General features: G+C 42.4%; 1 protein-coding gene across 38 annotated transcripts in view; it reads right to left on the minus strand.

Annotated features, from left to right (window-relative positions):
• Window positions 1–14,462: 14,462 nt before the first annotated feature.
• The window catches only part of adgrl2a (adhesion G protein-coupled receptor L2a), a 112,475-nt gene continuing 105,542 nt past the window's right edge, over window positions 14,463–21,395 (minus strand). For 10 of the 38 annotated variants that reach the window (XM_048171837.1, XM_048171833.1, XM_048171835.1 and 7 more), the window contains 3 exons: window positions 20,574–20,702; window positions 19,573–19,590; window positions 14,463–16,784 (listed from right to left, as the gene is read on the minus strand). In XM_048171837.1, coding sequence (XP_048027794.1) covers window positions 16,024–16,784; window positions 19,573–19,590; window positions 20,574–20,702 — 908 coding nt within the window. In that variant the 3' untranslated portion in view covers window positions 14,463–16,023. Of the gene's footprint in view, window positions 16,785–18,236; window positions 18,290–19,572; window positions 19,591–20,573; window positions 20,703–21,337; window positions 21,393–21,395 lie in introns of those variants that run through there. The other 28 variants (XM_048171868.1, XM_048171851.1, XM_048171848.1 and 25 more) reach the window with 15 other exon arrangements.

The following is a 21,395-nucleotide window of genomic DNA, read 5'->3' on the forward strand; positions in this document are numbered from 1 at the left end:
CATTTATAAGTAAACATCATTATGTCTATGGAAAGTCCCCATAAAACATGGCAAACCAACATCATTTTACATTATAGAATGCCATGTGATGCTGTAAGAAGAGGCATTACCATGGCAGAGACTGACACATTTCTGTAACTCACCCTTCATCAGTAAAGATCAACTACAGTATAGATTCAGTCATGTGGTACAGTGGGAACATTTACTGTATTGCCAGTACACTCTGTTCTATACAAAACCTCATGACTGTGTCATACTTTATCAAATCTTTTGATAACACACTGAATAGATATTATTACAAACATTATGGATTTTATGTCAATTATGTAATTTAGGTAATGTAAGTGTTTTTCTAATGTGGCATCTGTAGCCTGTGATAACTATGATAATGATAATTATTTCAGCATAAAGGGTGAATTGAAACATGTATCTTGCATTGTTTGCTGTTGGATGAACTGATTGTTAAAAGTACTAAACTGAAAGAAGATCATACTGTTGTGTTTCGGTGATTAAACCAAATGTTCCCATTACATATTACAATAATCTTGAGTTTGAAACAATGATTTTGTGGACTGAAAACATGTGCAACTGACTGAAAGCATTCCATCATGTTTTGAAAGAATGACTAGCTGCATTACAAGTGTGATCAGTTTGGATTTTTGTACTAAGAGTTTTGAAAATGTACACCTTACTTGTGAAAATAGTACCAAAGCGAATAAAAAAAACTGTATAGAATGCCATGTGATGCTGTAAAAAGAGGCATTACCATGGCAGAGACTGCCTCATTATTGTAACTCACCCTTCATCAGTAAAGATCAACTACAGTATAGATTCAGTCATGTGGTACAGTGGGAACGTTTACTGTATTGCCAGCACACTCTGTTCTATACAAAACCTCATGACTGTGTCATACTTTATCAAACCTTTTGATAACACACTGAATAGATATTATTACAAACATTATGGATTTTATGTCAATTATGTAATTTAGGTAATGTAAGTGTTTTTTCTAATGTGGCATCTGTAGCCTGTGATAACTATGATAATGATAATTATTTCAGCATAAAGATTGATTTGAAACATGTATCTTGCATTGTTTGCTGTTGGATGAACTGATTGTTAAAAGTACTAAACTGAAAGAAGATCATACTGTTGTGTTTCGGTGATTAAACCAAATGTTCTGATTACATATTACAGTAATCTTGTGTTTGAAACAATGATTATGTGGACTGAAAACATGTACAACTGAGTTGAAGCATTCCATCATGTTTTGAAAGAATGACTAGCTGTGTTACAAGTGTGATCAGTTTGGATTTTTGTACTAAGAGTTTTGAAAATGTACACCTTACTTGTGAAAATAGTACCAAAGCGAATAAAAAAAACTGTAATTATTTTTACATTAAGCATTTTATCTTAGATTATAACCATTATGTTCAAAGTGTGTGATCAGAAGAAGTGTGTGATCTGATGCATCAGTGATGCATCAGAAGAAGAGAGACAGATTGCATCAAATACAGCATTTTACATTACAGTATGTATGCAATGTGATACTGTAAACAGATTACCATGGTAGAAACTGCTACAGCACTGTAACTCGCCCTTATAAGATTCAGTCATATGGTACAGTGAGAACATTTACTTTACTGGCAGCAAACTCTGTTCTAGCACAAAACCTCATGGCCATTTCATGACTTCATCACACCTTTTGATAACACACTGGGTTATAGATACTATACAATATAGATATAGAAATAGATACTATTACAATTATTATAGATTTTATGCAAGTTATATAATTTAGGTAATAGTGTATTTTCTAATGTGGCATCTGTAGCCTGTGTAACTGTAATTATGTCAGCAACATGGGTGATTTGAAACATGTATCTTGCATTGTTTGCTATTGAATGAACTGATTGTTAAAAGTACTAAATTGAAAGAAAAATCATACTGTTGTGTTTCGGTGATTAAACCAAATGTTCTCATTACATATTACAATAATATTGTGTTTGAAACAGTGATTATGTAGAATGAAAATATGTAGAACTAGAATGAAAGCATGAGATCATGTTTTGAAAGAATGACTAGCTGTGTTACAAGTGTGACCAGTTTGAATTTTTGTACTAAGAATTTTGAAAATATACACCATAGGCTACTTGTGAAAAAAGTACCAAAGTGAATAAAAAAAAAATAAAAATAAAAGTTAGTTATTCGTAATGTAAAAGCTCACACCATACATACATTTTACTTTAATTTTAGATTTTCTGATTGTTTAAGAAATGACAAGATTGTGTCAAAGTCCTTGAACAAATTCAACTTTTTTTTCATACCGGGATCAAACGAATACAATGAGCCCTATCAGCTTCGAGTGAACTAAAACAAGCCAATGGAATTGGCGTGTGATATTTGCATAATGTGCACCGCCTCTGTCAGGTGTATATAAATAGGAAGCAGATGCAATCGCACTCTGTCTTTCGCTTCGGAGCCAACCCGTGTGTTCCTGCTATTAGACTGAGAGTGACTTCTCAAGCCTTTGAAGAGCTTTCGTTCTACAGTGCTGGCATTATGGCACTGTACAGCAAGGCCGCGAAGCTTTCCCAGATTGAGCTTTTCGAGCTGTTGTACAGCTCTCAACTGCTGTTTTCACAGCATTATTTGCCCCGTTTGGTTTGCGATTTCAGCCAGTTCCTCTGTGTATGTGACTCAGGGAGTGAAAAGTGTACCTGCAGTCACATCGCGGCTGTTCCCTGTGTGCTTCGGCACAAAGAACAAGAGCTTCTAAAAGAGCTTCACAGACAGACACTGCGTCTTTTTCAAGATGTCATTCTGTCTGTGCGTTTCTGGGAGCGGTCGTTTCCTATCCTCACTGACGGCCACAATCACTTTCCCTCATGTCTGCTTAGCGTGCTGAGACTGTGTTTGTGGGTGGTTCATATTCTCTTGTGAGAGCATGCCCACGTCGGTGCGTTGTTCGTCTCGCCTTTCTCGTAAGGGCTTGAGCGCTCAGCGCGCCATGTGCCGTCGAGCTGCCGGCTGACAGCACGCCTTGCCATGGCAACCCAGCGCATTGTTTGGCGCTCTAGATGTGTGGTCGAGACTCGAGTGCCTCAATGAGGTGGAGTCCCCTCACCTATTCCCCGATCTAGTTTCTTTTTCTGAATCAGAAAAGTACTACTTTTGGTGAATAAGCTAGGGTGACCAGAGGATCACAGTGGGGCAATACCCGCCGAGCCATTCTCCGTGGGCCCCCCACTCCTCTGGTGGATCACAAACATGTTGTGACTATGTTCGTGGGTGGTTCATGTTCAGTAACAACATGGCCACGTCGGCGCTCAGTGTGCCATGTGTCATCCAGTTAGACGACCACGTTCACTGTCCCACATGGCTGGTAGCTTCTTGGTGGATTGCTGGTCCTTCTCATGGGGGACCTAGCATCTTAGTCAGGGCTCCAGCGGAGGAGCAGATGTCGACTGCTACATTGGAGAGAGGATTGTTGGGCTCTGGACATGAAGATGAGGCTGAGCGTCCCACGGTTGTGATGTGCTCATGCTGAATCGGATTCAGACTTAACAACCATGCTTTACCGGGCCCCTGGGGGCATCGTGCGATGCGTACTCGCCTTGCCCCGCACCCTGTCTTTAGCCCGGACATGCATGAAAAACTTGGCAGTTTGGAAGCCTTTTTTGGTGTCAAATATGGAAAGCCAAAAGGGCCATAATCTGTATTAAAAGTTTTTTTCTCTCTCACTACCCTCTGTGGTGTGCACACCACCTCTGCCCTGCATGGGTCTTGGCCCGCGGCAAGTCTGTGGAAGGCCAAAGCACTCATTGCATATGGGTAGTTCTGAGTCGGGGTTGAGCTACGCGTGATGCAAGTCATAGCGCAGGCCCCTGGCCAGACAATGTCCACCATGGTGGTCCAGAAACACCCCTGGCTAGCCTTGCAGAGGTGTGTAATCATCAAAGTACGCTTTCTCGATGCTCTCATCTCACAAGCTGGCTTAAAACCCAGCTCACTCAGCCCGCAGCCAAGCTAATTGGCTAGCGAGAAGCGGTCCTGGAGAAACTGGTGACCTGGAGCTGAGGTAAACAGTTCTTTCGGGAGATGATGCTCGCATCGCTCCCTCCCTGGAGGAGGGCCAGGTGGAGAATTTTAGTCTGTTCCACCGTTGGCTCTCTGGAGTCCAGCGGTATCCACGAAGTAGAACTGTTTTCTAATCCTCTAGGTCCCAAGAGGGTGTGGCTGGCAGTGCGCGAGGCCCTGCCTCGCCACTCTCAGCCCCCTCTCACTTTGCCAGCAGGTCCCAGTGTGTGGTCAAGGCCTCCCATGTGCCGTCTCCCATACACACTGCCACCTTGCACAGTCTGACCCCACTTCAGGCCACTATGCCGTCCGAGTCAGGTCCCAGCACTCTACCTGGCTGCCCCACGCCCGGTACGTCTGTGGTGCATTTGGTCCCGCTGGCTTTGTGTCTGGAAGCCTGGCTAGCGCGATTCAGTTCGCCCAGCGTCCCCCGGTCTTCAGGGGTGTCCATTACACCCGTGTGTCCCTGGACAATGCACCTGTTCCCTGGGCGGGGATTGCTGTCCTCCTGGTGAAGGATGCAATCGAGCCGGTCCCTCCAGCCGATATGGAGTTCATTGTACCCAAGAAGGGTGGTGGGCTATGGCCAATCCTGCATCTGCGTGTCCTGAATCGGTCCCCTTCAGGCTGCCGTTCAAGATACTTACGCAGAAGCGCATTTTCGAATGCATCCGTCCCCAGGATTGGTTTGCAGCGATCGACCTGAAGGACGCGTACTTTCATGTCTCGATTCTGCCTCGTCACAGACCCCTTCTACGGTTTGCGTTCGAGGGTCGGGCATATCAGTACAAAGTCCTACCCTTCGGGCTGGCCCTGTCGCCCACGTCTTTACGAAGGTTGCGGAGGCAGCCATTGTTCCATTCAAGGAACAGGGCGTTCGCATTCTCAACTACCTCGATGAATGGCTCGTCCTGGCCAGCTCGCGAGAGCAGTTGTGCGAACACAGGAACATGGTGTTAGCTCACCTCAGCTGGTTAGGTCTTCTGGTCAACTGGGGCAAAAGCAAACTGGCCGCCGGGCAGAGGATCTCTTATCTTGGTATGGAACTGGACTCGGTCGCCCGGACAGCGCGCCTCACCGAGGCGCGTCCAGTCAGTGTTGAACTGCCTGAGTATGCTCAAGCGCAGGACAGCGACCCCACTGAAACTCTTTCAGAGGCTCCTGGGACATATGGCATCCGCAGCTGTGGTCACGCCACTCGGATTGCTTCATATGAGGCCGCTTCAACACTGGCTCACGGCCGGGTCCCGAGATGGGCGTGGCAGCATGGTACGTTCCGTGTCCCCGTGACACCGAACTGCCGTCACACTCTCACCCAGTGGTCAGACCCTTCGTTCCTGCGGGCTGGAGTTCCCCTCGAACAAGTGTCCAGGCATGCTGTGGTCCACACAGATGCCTCTGCCAACGGGTGGGGGGCCACGTACAACGGGCGTGCAGTGTCAGGCCTGTGGACGGGGCCTCATCTGCATTGGCATATCAATTGCCTTGAGTTGCTATTAGTACGTCTTGCACAGGGCTACTTCACGGAGCTGTTGTCAGACAAGCACGTACTGGTCCGCTCGGACAGCACTGTGGCCGTTGCGTACATCAACCATCAGGGTGGTATACGCTCCCGCCGCATGACGCAACTCACCCGCCATCTCTTACTATGGAGTCAGAAGCATCCGTGCAATTCATGTCCCAGGCGTGCTCAACCATGCAGCCGGCGAGCTCTCACAGCAGCCTCCTCTTGCGGGCGAATGGAGACTTCATCCCCAGGTGGTCCAGCTGATCTGGCAGCACTTCGGCAAGGCTCAGATAGATCTGTTCGCCTCCCCAGAGACTGCCCACTGCCAGTGGTTCTATTCCCTGACCGGCGGCACGCTCAGCACGGATGCCCTGGCACACAGCTGGCCCTGGGGCCTACGCAAATATGCGTTTCCCCCAGTGAGCCTTTTTCGCACAACTCCGGTGCAAAGTCAGGGAGGACAAGGAGCAGGTCTTGCTAGTGGCTCCGTATTGGCCCACTCAGACCTGGTTTTTGGATCTGACGCTCCTCGCGACAGCCCCTCCCTTGCCCATTCCTCTGAGGAAGGACCTCCTGACTCAGAGACAGGGCACCCTGTGGCACCCGTGTCCTGACCTGTGGAACCTCCACGTGTGGTCCCTGGATGGGATGCGGAGGTTCTGAGTGATCTCCCGCAAGCGGTCGTAGACACCATCACTTCCGCTAGAGCTCTTTCTACAAGGAACCTCTATGCGTTGAAGTGGAACCTGTTCATTGAGTGGTGCTCCTCTCACCGAGAGGACCCCCGATCATGCTCGGTCAGATCTGTGCTCTCCTTCCTGCAAGAAGGCTTGGAGTGAAGGCTGTCTCCCTCCACCCTCAAAGTCTATGTTGTGCTATCGCCGCACATCACTATGCAGTTGATGGCAAGTCCTTGGGGAAGCACGATCTGATCGTCAGGCTCCCTCTATACCCTCTTGGGATCTCACCCTGGTACTTACATCTCTCCGGGGTCATCCCTTCGAGCCTTTGCAATCAGCAAAAGCAGAGTTAAAAGTACTGTCCCTTAAGACCATCCTCCTGGTTGCATTGGCCTTGGTGAAGAGGGTACGGGACCTGCACGCATTTTCGGTCAATGAATCATGCCTGGAATTCGGGCCCGGCCCGGCCCGGATACGTGCCCAAGGTTCCTACCACTCCCTTCAGAGATCAGGTAGTGAACCTGCAAGCGCTGCCTTCGGAGGAGGCAGACCCAGCCCTAGCTTTGCTCTGTCCCGTGCTCTGCACCTGTGCGTGGCCAGAACGCGAAGCTTCAGGACCTCAGATATCTCGCTGACAGATATCTGTAGAGCTGCGGGCTGGGCGACACCTAATACGTTTGCTAGATTCTATAGCCTTTGTGTAGAACTGGTATCTTCCTGTGTACTCGCTTCCACCAGCCGGTAGACACAAAGTGCCTGTTCTAAGCGTCGGCTTGCAATGCCACTCCCGCCCCCTGGGCCGGATACATGCATCCTTTACTCCAGTCGAGTTCCCCGCTTGGTGAACCCTGTCGAGTTCCTCTGCCTCCCCTTTCGGCTCAGACATTGTGGAGTGTCTGATGCCAGGCCAACGTCTGTCATCGACAATGATGTTGGCTGGGTTCCATATGTCGTGACCCCTCCACGTGAGTGGTCCCATATGTGTATTGTCTACGGTTAACTCCCCGCGGTGAGTCCGTGTCTTTCCCTTAGCAGAGCCAGCTCTGCTGTCACCTGTCAGATGAGCCTCCCCCTACCCAGGTGGAGCCATCTCAGGGACTCCATATGCATACTGCCCACGGCCAGTCCATATGTGTACTCTCCACGTAAACTCCTCCCCCGCATGGTAGGTTGTGGTCTCCGCAGCGTCCCCTATGGGTTCGCTTCCCCAGTGTAGTCTTGTTTACTTAGTGGGTATTTCGGAACAGCGGTAGACTCTCTCAGCGTAAGCTCGCCCTTCCCCATCCCATTGGTGCACGGGTAGCTAGAGCTTGCGCTAGGCACTGGAAGGGGTTTCGTAACTGTGGTGCTTTATTTGGGATCCCAATTCATCAGTCACTACTGATGTACATTGAACGTGACCGACTGAAAGGGAACGTCTCGGTTAAGTATGTAACCCTCATTCCCTGAAGGAGGGAACGGAGACGTAAGTCCTGTCGCCACAGTTTCTGTACCCTCGCTGTAGTGCTGACACCAGCTGTCTTCTCAGTGAAAATCAGAATGCGATTGCATCTGCTTCCTATTTATATACACCTGAAGGAGGCGGTGTGCATAATGCAAATATCGCATGCCAATTCCATTGGCTTGTTTTAGTTCACTCGAAGCTGATAGGGCCAATTCCAATTCGTCGGTCACTACTGACGTACGTCTCTGTTCCCTCCTTCACGGAACAAGGGTTACATACGTAACCGAGACGTTTTCCTGCACTGGGAATCTCCTTGCTGTTAGGCAAAAGTGCTACCCACTAAAGCCTGATTTATACTCGACGTGTCCGCAAGTTCGCTTGGGTGCGCGCAACAAAAGTGATGTCATCGCGGCGTTGGCGGAAGTGCGCATACCCATTTCGCTTGACGGTGTGCATGGCAAATTTTGTAACTTTCCACGCGGCTCCGCATCCGAAGATGCACGAATGCGAGGCGAATCTGGCCGAGTATACGTTTCACCACACCGGCACCCAGTTTGTGCTTCTAAATTAGTTGCTTACATTTACAAAATGTGCCTACAATACCAGAAATAATCACTTTTAATGAAAATAAAGGTCCATGTTTAATAAAAAATGTTTACGAAACTAAATGAAAATGTTTAGTGGAATTAGAAAATATTTAAGAGATCATTAATTTAGTTGTATACATGTTTTCATATCCATATATTTTGTTCTAATGTCGAAAGTAATAATCTCATGGTTTACTGGGTTTTACACAATTCTTTTTGCAAGTGTGGTTTTAGTGAAGTTTAAGGTTACTAGAATAAACATCTGTCAAGTGCACCTTTTCTTCTTCTTAGCACTGCTTCCTGCTGAATTAGAGGGCAATTTCTCAGAGTCGCCCCCTTACGTTTCAAAGAATAGAACAACACCAAATGTGTTAAATATAAAAATCTTAACCGTCTGTGGAGATGCACGCGCAGTCAGCAGTGCGGAGCCAGGCGAAAGTATTGTGTGTTCCAAACGGGATATATAGCTCCCTGAAGGGCACTTCGAAGTGAAAACAATCATGGCCGCCATATTGAAGGGTCGTTCCAAACTGAAGTGCTCAAAACTGGCCACTTCAAAGGGCCCTTCAGAATGAAGAATTTCAAAGGGTACAACTGATGGACACTTCGGGCCCCCATGATCCTTTGCACAGTGAAGTTGTTTGGCATCACAGAATGGGTACAGGAGGCTCGGAGTTCGATTTTACCTATAAATGCATATATAGTATTTTGCTCTACTACTGTAATATTTATGTACGTGTTAGATTTGGTACATTAATATGGTCAAAACGACATTGTACTTCAACAAAAATACAGCTACCTTTATCAGTCCATAAAGGTGCAATAAACCAAAAATAAATAAACTAACGTTAAACAAAATGCGCAGCTTGCACAATCTACTCCTCGATTGTCTCGTTAAGATGACGCAGTAGTGCATTCCAAAAAAAGAGTTTTTTGACCCCTACACCCTTCTTCCCTTTGAAGCTCTCACTCCGGAGGGTAAAACCTTTGAAGGGGTTAGGGCATAGGGATGAGCCCTTCTGAATGGAATACAGGACAAAAATCCAGCTTAAAGCTTGGTTTATACTCGCCGCATCCGCATGAGCGCGAAGTGACGTCATCGCGGTGTGTGCGGTCTGAGGCAGACTGATATATTTCAAATGTTTATTTCTTTTAATTTTGATGATTATAACTGACAACTAAGGAAAATCCCATATTTAGTATCTCAGAAAATTAGAATATTGTGAAAAGGTTCAATATTGAAGACACCTGGTGCCACACTCTAATCAGCTAATTAACTCAAAACACCTGAAAAGGCCTTTAAATGGTCTCTCAGTCTAGTTCTGTAGGCTACACAATCATGCGCAAGACTGCTGACTTGACAGTTGTCCAAAAGACGACCATTGACACCTTGCACAAGGAGGGCAAGACACAAAAGGTCATTGCAAAAGAGGCTGGCTGTTCACAGAGCTCTGTGTCCAAGCACATTAATAGAGAGGCGAAGGGAAGGAAAAGATGTGGTAGAGTTCAAGCAATAGGGATAACCGCACCCTGGAGGGGATTGTGAAACAAAACCCATTCAAAAATGTGGGGGAGATTCACAAAGAGTGGACTGCAGCTGGCGTCAGTGCATCAAGAACCTCTACGCACAGATGTATGCAAGACATGGGTTTCAGCTGTCGCATCCCTTGTGTCAAGCCACTCTTGAACAACAGACAGTGTCAGAAGTGTCTCACCTGGGCTAAAGACAAAAAGGACTGGACTGCTGCTGAGTGGTCCAAAGTTATGTTCTCTGATGAAAATAAATTTTGCATTTCCTTTGGAAATCAGGGTCCCAGAGTCTGGAGGAAGAGAGGAGAGGCACACAATCCATGTTGCTTGAGGTCCAGTGTAAATTTTCCACAGTCAGTGATGGTTTGGGGTGCCATGTCATCTGCTGGTGTTGGTCCACTGTGTTTTCCAAGGTCAACACAGCCGTATACCAGGAAGTTTTAGAGCACTTCATGCTTCCTGCTGCTGACCAACTTTATGGAGATGCAGATTTCATTTTCCAACAGGACTTGGCACCTGCACACAGTGCCAAAGCTACCAGTACCTGGTTTAAGGACCATGGTATCCCTGTTCTTAATTGGCCAGCAAACTCGCCTGACCTTAACCCCATAGAAAATCTATGGGGTATTGTGAAGAGGAAGATGCAATATGCCAGACCCAACAATGCAGAAGAGCTGAATGCCACTATCAGAGCAACCTGGGCTCTCATAACACCTGAGCAGTGCCACAGACTGATCGACTCCATGCCATGCCACATTGCTGCAGTAATTCAGGCAAAAGGAGCCCCAACTAAGTATTGAGTGCTGTACATGCTCATACTTTTCATGTTGGCCAAGATTTCTAAAAATCCTTTCTTTGTATTGGTCTTAAGTAATATTCTAATTGTCTGAGATACTGAATTTGGGATTTTCCTTAGTTGTCAGTTATAATTATCAAAATTAAAAGAAATAAACATTTGAAATATATCAGTCTGTGTATAATGAATGGATATAATATACAAGTTTCACTTTTTGAATGGAATTAGTGAAATAAATCAACTTTTTGATGATATTCTAATTATATGACCAGCACCTGTATATATATCATTCTAATGTCACAAGCCTACCTCTACCTTACCTCTTCTCACCGCTGCTTCGTGCTGATTTGGAGAACAATTTCTCAGAGTTGCCCCCTGTCGTTTCAAAGAATAGTACAACGGCGAGCACGTCAAGTATAAAGCCTCGTCCATTTGGGGAGGAAGGCATGCAGTCAGCGGAGGCTCGCGCTGCGGAGCCAGGCGAAAGTATAAACGAGGCTTAAGCCACTGTGCCGACCCTACAGTTGTATACAAGAGGGTTGATGCAGTGAATGTGTCATAGTTTATATGTTATAGTTTTTTGCCTAGGAGTGCTAGGAGCATTGGGGTTGATATTGATCTAGTACTAGGAGCATTGGGGTTGATATTGATGTGCCTCCTTGGTGACACATGAATAGTAGACCTAGTTGAAGGGATTGGGCGTTCACGCTATTGTGTCCCACTCTTTCATCTGGTGCCCTGAAGTTAATTGGGTATAGATACAGTTTCAGTATCCTTTGTTTTATATGTGGACAGAAGGAAGAAAGATCGGCAATTCCGCTGTTTGTGTCACACACTTCTTTCTGTCTGTTATTTCTGCATGCTGGGAGTTTAAAGGTGGTAGCAATATGCTCCCTCTATGACAGTTAGGTTGTGATAAATGTGGATGATGGGCAAATAACACAACTTGCGTTGTGTGTTCCACACCATCATTGGTCACCCTTCCAGTGTTGCCAATTTAGGGATTTTGTCACTAGATTTAGTGACTTCACCAACCCTTTTGACACTTTTTTCAAATGTTTAGGGACAAATCTAACAATTTCTTGTACAAACCTTATCTAGATTCTTATTTTGCCGACTAATCTATATTCATATTTATATAGATCAATGAATTTCCTATTATGATGTCATCTATTGACATTTAGCTACTAGTTTTAGCAACTTTCAATTGAAAGCAGTTGGCAACACTGCACCCTTCCTTATCCAGCACTAGGAGTGCAAAGGTGTTAGCTACAGGAAGGATACAGGAGGTTTGGGCAATACCACTTTAGTGTCCCACTTCCTCTGCTGTCACCTTCAGTGGCATGGGACTAAGAAGCACTAATCTGCTTCTTGTTGAATTACATTTATATTGGAGTAACAGGCTGCCCCTTCACTTGGGGATGGGGCAGCTATCTGAGCCCCCTCCTAGATTGGAGGCTGCATCAGGCTCTTCCCATATATGGATGGGCAGTACAGTAGGAGAATGAGCATTTCCGGGTCTGTGTCACACTCCTTTATTTCTCGCCCCTCTAGTATTTACCTGGAGGTGATAAGTGCAGACATATTGGAGGACTATGTTAGCATGTTTGCCTAACGGTTCATGAGTGGTATGGGACAACATTTAAAAGTCAACTCAGCTAGCTAGTGACACACTCTCTGTTGTTTGCTGGAATGGGCAACCACCAGCTGATAAGAGCTACTTGCTAGAGAATGGTACGAGAGTGCTAGGATGCTCCTCTCTCTCAGTGGCCCCTCCAGTTCACACTGAAGGTAATAGTCAGATGACTGTAAGTCAACTATTTCCTTAGGACAACTGCTAGTGTGTGGAGCACTTCCTTAAGGGTTTGGTCGACGAAGGTTCACATATTGATGATGGTGAGCAAGGAGTTGCTATGGCACTGCCATGTTTCCTAGGTAAAGCAAGCAGTTAGGAGGAAGAGGTTCTCTCCTGAGGCCTTTCGCAGTCTTTAGGATGGGATGCTACAATTACTTGCTTTAAAAGTGAACTCTTTTTTTAGCAAGTGACCCACTCTCTGTCATTCGCTGGAAATGTAGGAATGGGCAACTACCAGCTGACAAGAGCTACTTGGTAAAGAATGGTATGAGAGCGCCGGCCACTCTGGCCCTTCCAGTGGAATAATAGTCAGGTGACTGTAGGTCTACCTGAAGTAGAGAAAGCAGTTTAGAGGACAGGGTTCTCCTGAGACCTCTCTCTGTCTTTAGGATGGGATGATATAATAATTTGCTCCATGGGAGTAGTGCACTTGGAACTATAGCTGAGGGTCCAAGCGGCAGTCCTCGAACCTACCCCTCCTTATTGGTGATAGATGCAGTGAGTCTGCGATCTATTTAACAGTTCTACCCCCTGAAGATATAGAGAATAATAGGGGGTATTGAGCTGCCTCTTTGCCACAGGCTGTTAGTTCCTGATTAATAGGTGTGTGGTATGGCAACCTGGGGCCACAGCTTAGCTGGCTGAGAGAGCAGATGAGGAGGCATTTGTCAGTATGGCGTAGTGGGTATTTTGTTCTTATAATGTCAACTCCATGATGTAATGTTAAGTTCTGCTTCAAAAGGGAATGTCTGAGTTATGACTGTAACCATGGGATCTATACACTGCGTAGTGTTGCCATACTTCTAGCATGCCTGTACGTCTTCCTTAGACAATACAAAGTTGATGACATTCTCTTTTGGGATCCTTTTATATTCTGCCAGACATCATCTGGTGGTGGTAGCCAATCAAGATTGGTGTGTAACACACATGCTTCGTACACCAGCTCACGTGAACCACAGTCAACTTGTGTCTCATTCCCCTTCTCAGAGAACCATGGTTACAACGTATAAATCCACACTAACTCTCATATTTATAAAAAACACTCTTTGACGTGGAAAAGTGCTTAGCACCACGTCAGGGTCTGAGCAGACGTACATACTTTTCCTTGTCAGTGTATTGCAGGTTTTGGGAAATCTAAGCTATTCTTACAGCTCTCCATTTTAAATTAAATGATTTGGATGATGATTTTTAAATGTAAATTACATCATTTAGGCATCATTTACAAGATGAATAACTCAAACCATTCAGCTACGCGCAAGTTCAAGATCATTTGCGATTTATAGATTTCACATCTGAAAGAGAGGCATACGTGCATTTTCTGTGCATTCGGTTATTCTTTGAATCACACGTATGCATAATTGAGAAATGATAAAATAAGATCAAATGTAGGACTGTTTCTATGCAACATTTTATAAATGAGGCCCACTGTGTGCAATATTGTTTCCCATAATGCAATGGAGATTTGTTTTTACTGTGATTGACTCTTATGTCTTCTGACAAGTTGTGAGGATTTCAGATCATTTCAAAGAGGCACAGGGAAAATTTAGAGGCTACATCACCAGGTGCAGTACATGGAGTTGTCTGAAAGAAACTTTCTGAAGAGTAATAGTTTGAAACAGGACTTGAGAGAGACAGGGTCAAAACTTCATAAACTGCAGTTTTCATCCAGTAAATGAACCTGCTATTCCCTCGTGCACTGCCCTCTAGCTATAATGCAGCAAACTGTTCTCAGGCTGTTTATGAGGGTTCATATTGCAGTTTATGTATCCGCTTACAGTGCTTTTCACTTTGATGTGCATCACCAGCTTAAATAGCATAAACATGCCAAACCACTGAGATAAAACACCAATGAAATACTGTCTCAGTTTTAAAATGGATTGGCAATCTTTCTGTGTCCATATCTTTACTCAAACAAGTAAATACACACTCATATTTTTAATCACAGTTGTATAAATAAAAAAAAAAAGGCATTAAACATTTCAGTTAGACAAAAATTCACATTTATTTATTGTTAAACAAGTGTAGAACTTTACATCCTTTGTAGAGATGGGCTCCTTAACATGTTTATCAGAGATGGGTTCCTTAATTATGCTTATGAAGATGAACTACGTCGACCAGTGCTGTAAAATATTCACAAAAGTATTATTTTTAAAGAATAATTTAATAAATAAATATCCAACCTCAGCTGCAGTAATAGTCCTTAAAAAAGAAGGTTCTACTCCAAGCTCAGTCGTGACCTTCAGTCACTACATTTTTCATGCTTTGCACAGATTTGCACAAAATAAATTTGTGCAAGGCATGAGAACATTATAATCTAATTGATCTAAAGTGGCAAACCCATTTTCATGAACAGGACAGATGAATGTCAATGTCTTTTGCAGCATACATGAGGTTATCCACCAATTGCATCATCATAAACAAGCTTCTGAACTTTTTACATAGTCATCTCCTTTTCAAAATCTCATTTGCTTTATATTTAGGGATGTTATTTATTTTATAGCAATTTATTTTACACAATCAATACAACAAAATATATTGTTCTATGTTATATCATTACCCTTGACAGTTCCGTGTATGATTGAGAAAATATAAGGCCTGGGGCTTGTTTGCTAGTGGTCATGTTGTATGGGATTTTGTTGATTGTAAAGGGTGTTACAGAACTCCTTTATTTCATTCAGGACAATTTCTGCACGTCTTAAGGTCCTGGAAATTCCATTGTTGTATATAATAAAGAAAAATCAAAACTGCATTCAAAAGAGAAATATGTGAACATATATGTACATCCATTGAGAAACGTATGCACTGGAACGAGAAAGACTTTTTTTTTTTTTTTTTTTTTTTTTTTTGGCTTCATTTTATTTTTTCTGTGAAACTGTATTCCTATTACCAGGCCCACATGGAATCTGCAATCCAAGAACACTGCAGATTTCTGCATAAAACCATCATTCACAAAGTTATACTGTACACATCATGTGACACTTGTATGTTTGTTTATTAAATAATCGTGGATACATTCAGCTACCAATAACAGGGTAACAATTAATAATTGCAAGAATTATTTTCCCTATTAATGTTCTTTTTTGTCTTGTTTTCCAGTAAAAACACATTTATTTATCTTGCTTTGAAACAATTTGTCTTAAATTAAGATTATATTTCTCACTCCTTTGGTAGATGATCATTTATTTGTTTATTTCTTCTTTTAAGCAAAAACCTTCTTAATTATTGAAAAAAAAAATATTCATGAAATATTCCTTCAAAACAAAGCTCTTAATTAAGCTCAGTTTACTATATTTAGATATTTTTACTGTAAAACAAGGCATAAGCTTCTTGTGTCTATTCCACTGCAAATTTCTGTCTAAAATCAGCACAGAAAATGTGCTAAAAACTTTGCAGATTCCGTCTGGGCCTGTCTGTAACTCGTTGGACAGTAGCGGTACTTCTCCATTAAGTGTGCAGTTATGTGGGAGGCTAAAAAAGGAAGACCACTCTGCCATCGGTGGATGGGCGGGGCTGTGTACATGGTGGGCGGTGCTTATAGTTTGTTTTAAAGGCTTGTGACCAGCTGCATTTGTCCCTCTCGTACGTCCCCCTCGGGGACACAAGCGTCTTTAGAGACGGGGATGATGAGGCCCTCGCTACTGTCTCTGCTCATCTGATAATACGCATGCAGCTGTTGGCCTGACCCCAGGTTGGGCATGCTTTTATAGTAAACGTCTTCGTTCGGACTATGTTTGGATGGCGAGAGGTCCTGGCCAATGTCTAGGCTGCTCTCCGAGAACGGCGAGTCTCTAAGGTTTGGCATGCTGGTGTACACCGAGTCTCTGTTGGGGGAGGGCAAGGCGGTCTCGGCCGGAGGCGGGAGCTGGCCGATGTAGCTGTGGGGTTGCGAAGCTTCCATGTCGGCCCTCGCTCTCTCCTGCGTGTGGTACAGGAGCGAGTGAGTTCGCTGGGGGATGAGGGGGGCATCGAGCGTGCGGGGATGCGTGTGGTGCAGCCCCAGACCATCCATCTCGCTGTCCCCGCCCACCTGCACCAGGGACGATGTCTCCGCGACCACAGGCTCCTCCCCTCTGCTGATCCCCGCCCCCTTTTTGGTGCTGATCTGGGACTCGGCGGCCCTGAGGTTGTTGTGCACAAGCTCTGAGATGATCATCTTCTCGAAGGCCGTGTCATTGAGACTGAGCCCGCAATCCACCACCTGCACGCCATCGCTGTAGTTATGAAGTGAGTAGCTGTTATTAAAGTTGCCGTTGAGTGGTAGAGTACCGAACGTGTTCGTATCTCTGCCGCTGGTCACCGAGTGTCCTGCAACAACACAAGAGAAAAAAGAAAGAAAAAAAAAAAACGTTAGCTCTCGCAAAATCAGAAACTTACATTTAAATGTTTAATGCTGTTTAGGACCTGCATTTGAGTCAAATGCAGAAATGCTAAAATCTGGAAAAAAATGAAAAATTTTGGTCTGTGCATGCACAACTTTAAGGGGTGAATTCACTAAATAATTCCCTGCAGAAAGTGATTTTCTTAGTATTCTAAGTATTCAGTTTTCTTTTCTTGTTTTCCAGTACAAATATCTAAACATTCTTAAATAAAGATACACTTACTTAAGAAGCAAATTCAGACATTAAGTCTTGTTTCAGAAAAAAAATATAAAAAATTACGGAGCCCTGCACATGACATGCAGAAAAAAAATATGTAGCCATGAATAGAATTCATTCCCTCGTTTTAATTAAATAGTGTGAACAATATAATAATTAGTTCCGTCGATTTACTAAATAGAGGTCATGTTGTAATAATTTGTTCCCTAGTTTTTTTAAATCAAAATGAGGGAATAAATTAATTCAACATGGCCACGATTTACTAAAACTAGGGAACAAATTAATAAATTGTGTAATGAATTCTTAATTCATGTCCACGATTTACAAAAACAAGAGAACAAATTCTTAATTTGTGGCCACAATGAGTTTAAGTATCTGCCAATGGGGTAAGAAAAAGAATCTTTTATTCCCTTTGAATTAAGTCTATTTTTCTGACCATGTTGCCTAATTTTTTTTCTTGTTTTAATCATAAACTCACTTAATTTTGACACCTTTTTAGAAAACAAGACTTAAAATTTTATGTAATATTTCTTCTCAAGTAAATGTATATTGATTTAAGAATGTTTTGATATTTGTACTGGAAAACAAGACAGAAAATTCTAAATAAGTGTACTAAAACACTTATAATAGGCTAAGTATAATAAAATACTTTCAGTGTGATTATATGCAAATGACTCGGAATCCAATTTAACTAGGTGCTATAATATATTTGGATAATTTCTGTACTGAATTGGCAGGTACAAGCACAACTTCATTTGTGAATTTGTGAAATTAATTTGTGAATTCCTCCCAATTTGTGGTTCTGAATTTTCCTTCAATCAAAAAAAACAATTCACAATGACCAATTTCAGAACACTAGTTTCAACTACATCCTAAACAACATTAAAATCAGTCGGTAGGCTTCAAACATCACAGACACAAATGAGAGAGCGGCACATGTGTATTCACAGATGAAAGAGCGGTGACAGTCACAGAATTCATCAACATCAGCTTGTATTTGAAGCGGTTAAGGCGGTGGGGGTGAAGGGTTTGAAAGTAACGGAAAAAAGCCAAATTTTAAAAAATAAATAAAGAAATAAAAACAACACAAACAGCCAATTTCCACACTACATAGAGTGAATGAAAGCGAAAGCATCCAACAGACAGGAGAGAGAAAACTCACTCTGAACAACTCACATCAAGTCTGTCTGTTCAGGCCAGCAGACCTGAGCGCTGCTGATGAACGAAAAGAACACAAAACAAAAAGGAAAATGATTTATTGTAAAACATGATGAGTTATCACTAACAGAAAGAAAAAAAAGAAGATAAAACAAAGACAAAATTACAACGTTGGCGCAAGCAAAGTTTGCAAATTAAATTAACATCACAATTAAGGCCTTTTCCCTCCGTTAAATGTCACAGTTGGGTTTGTTTACTGGACTGGGGTTTATGTGGTAATTTGAGCTCATTTGCGTGCTGGTGAATGGGTGGCCGTCTGCATTGAGCTGCGATAATCTTTAACTGCATCTTATGAGAGCCCACGGTGGGCGGTTCGGACACAGTCCTTCTTAGAACCTCTCCACAGAAATGACAAGGCAAAGGAAGGAGATGGCAGATGGGAACAGAAGAGGGACAGTAATTTGAGGAAAGGGAGTTTAAAAGAGATTTCTGCTGGATATTGAGACAGAAGGGCTGATGAAACATGAGGGTATTTTTTTCTGACAGAATTCCTCATCAAACTCGTAAACAGACAGAGAGATGTGTTAAACTGTAGGAGGAGGGTAACAGAGAATATACACTGGCACCAAGAAAATGACACTATTTGGGTGGGTGGGTAATTAAATAAATAAAATTTGCATTTTATAATAAAACATTAAAACAAATGGTATTTGTATTTTTAAAACAAAGCATTTTAAAACAAAACATCGAAAATGGGAATTGTGTCAAATAATAAAACTAAAGATTAAAAGACAAGTATTTGGATACTTTCTAGATGTCAGGTTGTCCATAGTTCTTAAAAGAAAGAAAGCAGAAAATTAGCCAAAGGTTTCTAAATTCTGACTATATAAGCTGCAATAGAAGCTTTTGTAACATGCAGATAAAGGCACGGCTGTAACTGCACATTATACAGACTGGCCTCAACATTTGTAGCCAATGAACTCAAAAGAAAGTATTTGAATAAATCCAACCTAATGTCCAACGAGACCGTATTTAACAAAGAGAGAAGGCGACTGCTTTCAGTAAAATCTCCATTCAGAATGATGTGTGTACATTTAGACTTCTTAATTGTGTGTGTGCAATGTGCATGCATCGTGCCAGCATCCCAAAGTTGTAAATGCAGAGGTGATGAAAGTATTGTTTCATTGAGAGCAACATTTCCTCATTCTAATGATTTCTGAACCATGTGCTGACAATATGCGGATGATCTGTTGATGGCCACTGAGTGTGCAAGAGTTGTGCTGATAAAATCATGGTAAAACAATTACATTTGATGGGCAAATTTAAAACTGATTGCATACTTGTCTCTCTGTAGGTCACTGAGTGTGTGCAGGAAGGGGAAAGAGAAAACAAGACACAAACAGTTAACAGTGTCATGTCACTCAAAAAAAAAAGAGAAAAGAATCAAAGTTGAATTGCTGTACATTTTATTGCTTAAAAATCAATATTCAATAAATAAAATAATCTTGTGTGCATCACAATGGTCTCATAGTGAGGAAAATTTAGTTTAATCTGTGCTGTAAAACCACACAATGAGAACTACAATTTTAATGTCTGAGCAATTGGTCAATTTCTGTAGAAGAGGAACGTGTCGGTTACAAAGGTAACAATCATTCCCTGAATAGGAATCATATTCGTCAGTCTGTCCAACGTACATCGAACGTGACCAACTGAATGGGAACTATCTGCAAAAAGGTGCATTTGCTGTTTTTATATGTGACCCTGGACCACAAAACCAGTCATAAGTCGCATGGGTATATTTGTAGCAATAGCCAACAATACATTGTAGGGGTCAAAATTATCATTTTTTCTTTTATGCCCAAAATCATTAGGATATTAAGTAAAGATCATGTTCCATGAAGATGTATTTGATATACCTTAAATATATATATAAAAAATGTATTTTTGTAAATGGATATTCATTGCTAAGGACTTCAATTGGGCAACTTTTCTCAATATTTACATTTTTTTGCACCCTCAGATTCCAAATTTTCAAATAGCCATATCCAAGAGCCGTATATTTAGCCAAATATTGTCATATCCTAACAAACCATACATCAATGGAAAGCTTCTTTATTCAGCTTTCAGATGATGTATAAATCTCAATTTAAAAAAATGCCCCTTATGACTGGTTTTGTGGTACAGGGTCACATATATAAAGCCTATTGTATCTGGTATATTGGAATGATTTCTCAGCACAAGAGGGTCTGATACTACCTAGTACTCTGATAATACTCATAGTGATACATAGTACCACAAGATCAGAAGGGCAAAAAGGAGTGTAGTGGATTAGTAGTCACACCTGGAGAGTGAAAGACTGGCACCGTTGGTGTGTTACATACGATAGTTTCAGCCAGTAAGGTGTTGTAGGGGTTATTAGTGCCTTGTGGTCTCAGAAGAGGGTTAGTAAGAAGATAATTGCCCGTCATTCCTGAAGCGACAAAAAAGAAGAGGACAAATAAGATTATGACCTCTAAGATGACTATTTAATTTGTTCTAAAGAAAAACGGTAGTGATGAAATAAATGGATGTTTTATAGCCTAGCTTATGTAAAATGTCATTGTAACTACTTGCTAAAATCAAATCAAATTAATGTTAAGAAATGCATATCTCCAATTTTAAATGTTAACAATATTTGTCAATGATAGGCTTCATCATCCTAGGACAATCAGTTGTGAAAATAGATGGATGGATATTTGTCAATGGCAAAAAACAAAAAAAAAATAAAAAAAATTTAAATTTAACTACCATACTGGGCACAACTTCTTACTAATTTAAGATCTCTGCTAAAATAGTCTATGCTAAAAATTATTACTATTATAACTTGGTCTATATATATATATATATATATATATATATATATATATATTTGTGATATGAATATTGCAAATAAAAACTGTCATTGTTGTTTTGTTTCTGAACAGAGACACTGAAGCACAGAAAGACAAATAGCAGTTTGTTTTGTTTTTTTCACCTTTGTGTTTTGTGCTTGAACGCGTGCATTAAAAGCATGCTGAGTGTTTTAGAGCAAGCCAAAGCAAACGGCTCTGAATAATACAGCCTTACCGCAGGTCAGCTAGAGTTGAACATCATCTTCTCATCACATGCATTTCAGCCCTGGCTA

This window comes from Megalobrama amblycephala, linkage group LG21 (genome assembly GCF_018812025.1).
Source record: "Megalobrama amblycephala isolate DHTTF-2021 linkage group LG21, ASM1881202v1, whole genome shotgun sequence".
NCBI lineage: Eukaryota > Metazoa > Chordata > Actinopteri > Cypriniformes > Xenocyprididae > Megalobrama > Megalobrama amblycephala.